The sequence below is a fragment of the Phoenix dactylifera genome, chromosome 18 (genome assembly GCF_051530095.1).
Source record: "Phoenix dactylifera cultivar Ajwa chromosome 18, Ajwa_hap1_PhDact_Kaust_v1.1, whole genome shotgun sequence".
In the NCBI taxonomy this organism is placed as follows: Eukaryota; Viridiplantae; Streptophyta; class Magnoliopsida; order Arecales; family Arecaceae; genus Phoenix; species Phoenix dactylifera.
In genome coordinates, this window is record NC_143207.1 from 17974015 (window position 1) to 17980014 (window position 6000).

General features: G+C 39.0%; 1 protein-coding gene across 7 annotated transcripts in view; it reads left to right on the plus strand.

Moving 5' to 3' along the window:
* The window catches only part of EMB3012 (embryo defective 3012), a 46990-nt gene extending 41610 nt beyond the window's left edge, over nucleotides 1-5380 (plus strand). For 3 of the 7 annotated variants that reach the window (XM_088714336.1, XM_088714334.1, XM_088714333.1), the window contains 8 exons: nucleotides 185-292; nucleotides 401-542; nucleotides 3375-3458; nucleotides 3560-3797; nucleotides 3909-3963; nucleotides 4054-4148; nucleotides 4236-4296; nucleotides 4817-5380. In XM_088714336.1, the coding sequence (XP_088570462.1) occupies nucleotides 185-292; nucleotides 401-542; nucleotides 3375-3458; nucleotides 3560-3797; nucleotides 3909-3963; nucleotides 4054-4148; nucleotides 4236-4296; nucleotides 4817-5166 (1133 nt within the window). In that variant the 3' untranslated portion in view covers nucleotides 5167-5380. The remainder of the gene's footprint in view (nucleotides 1-184; nucleotides 293-400; nucleotides 543-3374; nucleotides 3459-3559; nucleotides 3798-3908; nucleotides 3964-4053; nucleotides 4149-4235; nucleotides 4297-4816) is intronic. The other 4 variants (XM_008809229.5, XM_088714335.1, XR_015974699.1 and 1 more) reach the window with 3 other exon arrangements.
* The last annotated feature ends 620 nt before the right edge of the window (nucleotides 5381-6000 follow it).

Sequence of the window (6000 nt, forward strand, 5' to 3'; positions counted from 1 at the left end):
CCCTGCCCAAAAAGGGAAAAAATATGAAATTAAAAAAGGTATTAGGTTAGAATTTTTCTTCTGCTTGATGGTAAAATCCGTAGCACTTAAATAATTCACCTGTTTTCTTTCTCTAATGATATTTTATATATATTTAGTAACCTGTCAGTCCTCTAATCAGATATTTGACACCTGTGTTTTGTAGGTTTGGATGGCCTTCAATCAGGTCAATGGTTAAGCAGTAATGAAAGTGTTCTATCAGTAAATAGAATCACTGGAGAAAGTCATGCTAGTGATGAAGGTACAGCTGAAGGTATTGACTTTCTGACCTTGGATTATAAATATATAATAATTCTTGTAAATATTCATTGTTACTTTATTCTGATCCTTTCCAATTATTCCTTTTTTTATGGGGAAGCAGTAATCTTTGAAGGTATGAATTTAAAATTGCAAACAACAGTTACTGTGCTGAAAGTCGAACAAATAATAGTCGGTGCTCCAACAGAGACCTTGACTAACATTCAGTTTCCATCCAAAGGTTACAAGTTCTTGGTGAAGTTTAGGTTTGTATAACCTCTCTCACACACACTTATGGTCAAAACTTATAACTATTTAGACAAATGCATATGAAGTGATTTTCAATGAGATTCAGCATTAGTTTTCACCAGAGTTCCATTTTTTCTTTGGTTGAATAATTTTAGTATGTTTCCTTTCATTTTCGAGTTGAATAATTCTATTTCTACTAATCGATTGATTTGTCTTTCACACTTCACTCTGGTCAACCAACATGGCCATCCACCTTTAAAAAAAAAAATCTGTCCCAACCAGATACCTTTGTCAACAAGACAAGTTTGTTGAAACAAGATTGCAAGAGCCATATTGTATGCCTTTTTTGGACTCCTAACACGAGATCTCCGTATGGTTTATGCTCACCAATCTCTGGTTATGAGACAACTAGAGAAAAGCCCCCTTAAGAAACCTTACTACTTGCGCTCATACACCATAATTTTGTATGTTGAAGTCGAAGTAGGAAACCATCTCCTCAACCCATTCAAACTTGTGATCATATGGAACGCCAAAGTGGGAATCCAAACTCATAACTTTGATGAAGTGCTACAATAACAATATTTGTCCTGCTTGGAATTCTCTTGCTCTTACTTTCAACACCCAAAGAGTCATCTTTTAAATCACTACCCTTCTTTCTTTTCCTTTTAATGACCAAATAGCATGATACAACGTTATGTTATGATCTGAATATCAAAACTTATTGAATATTGAATTCCAATATATACATATTTTGTGACGTGTGTAGCTCATCATCAATGGTGTGGATTTTCAATTATAAGTAATTCAAACACACTAGCACAATGCACCCACTTCATGCATGGCTAGGAGGCCACCAAAACATTTTACTTTGTCTGTTAGGCATTTTTAATGGTATAAATCATGATCAACACTCTAGATCTTTATATAGGCATTTTCCAGATGAGAGAATAATTACTTCAAGTGATTGTTTATGGAAGAAGTGGCATTTGTGAAGTAGACTTTGTATAGGAAAAGACCAGTATGGAACTGTAAATTGAAGAAAGTTTAGGGGATAAGCAAGTCATTAAACTTGCATAGTAGTGAAAACAATATCCGAATTATTCGGTGAACATGTAGATCACCAATTTGCATTATAAATACTAGGTTTGGCACATGCTCGCATACATGAGGAGATGGATGGTTGTGATCCCATCTGCGTAAATTTTCTTTTATCATTTACATAAATACACTTGGATTTTTGCATATATCCCCCATGCAAATATAGGTATTACTTATTTACCCCTCAAAAATCATTATTTGCATATATAGCCTCTATTCGTCATATATAGCCTCAATTCATCCTGTTTTTGAAACAATACACATTCCATTAATTTTTTGGCTGATGGTGTTAATAAGTATCCATTTTAAAGGTAAAGTGACTCTATTACTCTTTGGCATTAACTCCCATGAAAAAAATTAAACAAAAGTACCTCTTTACAGTACAGATTATGCAAAAAGAAGAAAAGGCTTGTTAGCATGAAGGAGACATGGATATGAGTTTGAGATTTATAGACTTTTTTGGATTTTTCCCAAGATGACCTCACAAGTTGTTCGGGAAATAGAAAATGAGAACAAGGAAAGCTAGACCCCCATGGTTGAGACTTGAGAGTCTTCCTTCTATGTTAGCCAGTGTTCTCCCTTGTTAGGATTTATGCCCGTTCCCATAAGTTTATGATTCTTTATAAAGTTCCATGCAGGGCTTTAGCATTATTATGGTCGGACTTATGAAGTACTAGGACAGGTGGAAGCCAACCAATTCCCAGAGTGGGATTGAACCATGTATCAAGGGATGAGACTTTACCAACTCAGCCAATTGGCACCTTCAGAATAGTAGATATGGTTCTATTGAAATAAAATTAAGATTTATCAAGGTTCCTCCAAGTTGTAGAAGTTTCAAAGTAGGTCTTTTTTTGCACCTTAAGTGCATCGAATTTTCCTTATTTTCTTGTATCTCATTCTCTAACATCATGATATGAAATTTTATATTGGGTGTGGTGGGATTGCAATTGCTTTCTGAATCATAGCTTTTTATATCATTTTTATAGGAACCAATCATATATCATTTTTTTCTACAAGATTTGTCGTACCAGACCGGATCGAGCAGTACGAGGCGTACCGTACCATACTGTTTTGGTACCAATATATGGTATGGGGGGCGTACCAATATTTGGTACGTTGAACCGGCCCCATGCCATACTGTACCGACCATGGTCTGCTGAACCGGCCTAAACTGGTCGGTTCAGCGTGTACCGTACCGGTACCATCCCCAACCGGTATGAAATCGGGCCAGTTCACATCGGTACAAGCCGGTACCAGTGCGAATTGGGCTCAAGCGCAGCTTCCTCGCGCGGGGCCGCCCCCGCGCGTGGTTCCTCACACAGGGAACGGCACCCCCGAGCTGGGAACGGCAGTGTGCCCATGCAGGCGCTCAAGGCAGCTCGCCCGCACGGGGAGCGCGCGCGTCTGCTGCGCCCCCGCACTCGCCCTCGTGCGTCCGTGCGCGTTTAGCGAAAAAGGTACCGGTTTAAGCCGGTACGAACCAGAACCGTACTACTATCGGTGCCTGCCGGTACATCGGTATAGTCGGTACGGCGGACCTTGATACTGACATAGTGATAGACGGGGCTCGGTACTAAGACGGCTTACCTTTCTCTACTTATATTTTATAAAGTAAGCTTGTAATATGTCATATGTCTGTCATTCCAGATAAGCTCTTGAAGCATGACTTATCTATTGCTGCTAGGGATGCTTGCACAATATTATTTTGCTATGGTGAACTAATTCTTTTCTCCTTATTTTGATTGTGGAAGTGATTCCCTGGACTACAAGTTTGAAGCTCCTAGAAACCAACTTGAAGTCCCATATAACTGTAAGGTTGACCCACCTTATGTTGGGTATGTTTCTTGTGGCTGGTTCTTTCATACCAACAATTTGTATTAGTTTCAAATTTTCCATGTATCTTATCGGTCTTGTCTTTCTCACTTCTGTACGATAGATATGCAAAGCCATGGAGTGATCATGTTACTGGTAATTCATATTGCCTCTTTTTCCCGTACTCACCAAAAAGTTTGCTGAGTTTAACCTCCAACTCAAATGTGAGATTGGAAGAGACTACTAGCAGTGGAGGATTTATATATATTTCCATTATTGCATCATTGAGAGAAGCCCCATACATTATGGGATCTGCACATGCACTGTTTGTTGGAGGATTCTCAATTGCAGAAGTAGGGAAGGTTGTAAGATATAACTTTGAAGCCAAATTATTTTTGAAATTCTGTGAGAAAGCAGATTAGAGATAATTTATTCCTTTTTTTGCAATATAAATTTCCTGGTGATCAATGCAGGTCAATTTGACACCTGACTCCAATAAAAGCCTGATAACAGTTATGGGGAATACAGGTGTCTGTTTTTTTTCTTTTTAATAATAGAAAATTATAAGTTCATTAATTATTATGCTTTCAAAATGACTCTAATTATTGTTTGTGTTAGTAGATGTGAAGGTATACTGGAACGCCAAAGATTTGTTGTTGGTAAGCCCCCTTAGTATAGTTGGATTTGGTTTTGGAGGCCGTGCTGAGTATGAGGTGAGGTTTCACTCATATAACGCGATTATTTAAATTAACTGCATAAATTGTGTAATTAATACATATTTCTTATGCTTTGTGATTCAGGTCAAAGTCCTTAAAAACCAAAGATTTACGGATAAAATCACCATTGTACTTCCTTCCACTGGTATGGTATTCTTGCCCTTGTATATATATTCCGTAAGTATAAGGGATCGGCATTTCCAATGAAACATATTGAAGTAAAAAAAAAAAGAAAAAGGAAGTGGAATGTCCATGAAAACAGTCCAGAATTATGTCGTCTCTACATAATATTAGTTATCTTTGATGCATGAGTTTCTTTTGACTGCACTAGCTTTAATTGAATTAGATTTTTTGAAAAATGGCTTTAATTGAATTATAACTAAGCTACATTTGCAAATCCATTCTAGTAGAAGCGTCCCACTGGATCTAGGGTGGAAATGATGCATATCGCTTTGATTCCTCCCAATGCATTTCCGTTCCTATGTAATAATATGGGGAAGAGTATTCGAGACTGTCTCCTGAATGCAATTAACAGCAAAAGACCTACTAATTTTTTGGATTCATGAAACAAGAAATTTACAGCAGTTTCTCAAGACAAATGCTGCCGCTTACAATTCATTTGTATCACTTTTGCTCAGAAAATTCATCTTTATGCTTCATTACAGATCAGACAGCAGAAATTGATGTTAGTTACGAGCCTGGAGAAAGATCAGGAGTAAGAGAGATCACCTGGCCTGCAATTCTAGTCTGTGCTGTTATCTTGATGCTCACAGTTATCATCTTCATGAGGTTGCTCGATAAACCAGCCAGATCCGCACCGCTCAGGCAGGGGGCCGCCGCTGCATCATCGGTTGCTGTGGGCCCGGCCACACCTGAGCGTACCTCAGCTGGTAATGTTCGGTCCTCTCCTCATACGCCCCAGCGTTTCATGGAGTATGTGAGGAGGACAGTCGACGAAACTCCATACTACAAGCGAGAAGGGAGGAGGAGATTTGACCCGCAGTATACCTACTGAGACGTCTTAACCTTCAGCTGATATATGGAATTTGATGTGTAGAATAATCTTGGTGGAAGTGGATGTCAATGATCTGTAACGTAAATGTTGTTTAAACGTGATTGTAGAAATTCAAGATTTTGGTCGAAGGGAGTTTTTGAATTGTATTTCCCATTCGGCTAAAGGTTTTCCTTTACAGATCCTATCTTTTCTTGCTGAAAGAGTGCGGTCCCAAGAGATCTAATTGTTTTGGTGAACAAATAAGGATACAGCATAATATGGTCCCTTGCCTCCAATTCAGATGGGTTCAAGATATACCGAGCTGCCTCTCATTAAGTTGCCCACGGGGGCATCGAACAATAATCCAAGTAGGTTCATGTTATTTCTTGGTTAAATTGGATTATCGTATTTTTTGACGATTCTAACACGGCTCATCAGGCGTGTTTATGGCAATGATATAGGTGATCCTGTAGGTTCCAAGGTTCAGTTTTCTTTCCCAGGCAGGTTGCATCCTCTATTTAAGGAGCCATGGACTGCATGCGGTTGGTTGGACCCAAGCCTGGTTCGCCCCATTTGTTCCCATAGTGGATGGGATTCTCGAAGGTTAGGAACATGGGATCCTCCCCAAAACAAATCAACTTCCTCGTGCTCTATTTGAAAGTCTAAGAAAGCACGAACTGTTTCTCTAGAAGCCTCGGATTCCAAAGTTGGATGATGGCTACCAAAGGAGCCATGCTGCGACCGACGAGCCTTTAGGCAGAGATAACCATGGATAAACTAAAAACTGAGCTGGCCTTTGGCATCACCTCTGAATCCACGAATCTCTGAGATTTTTATGCCCCTTCTAGGTTTAAA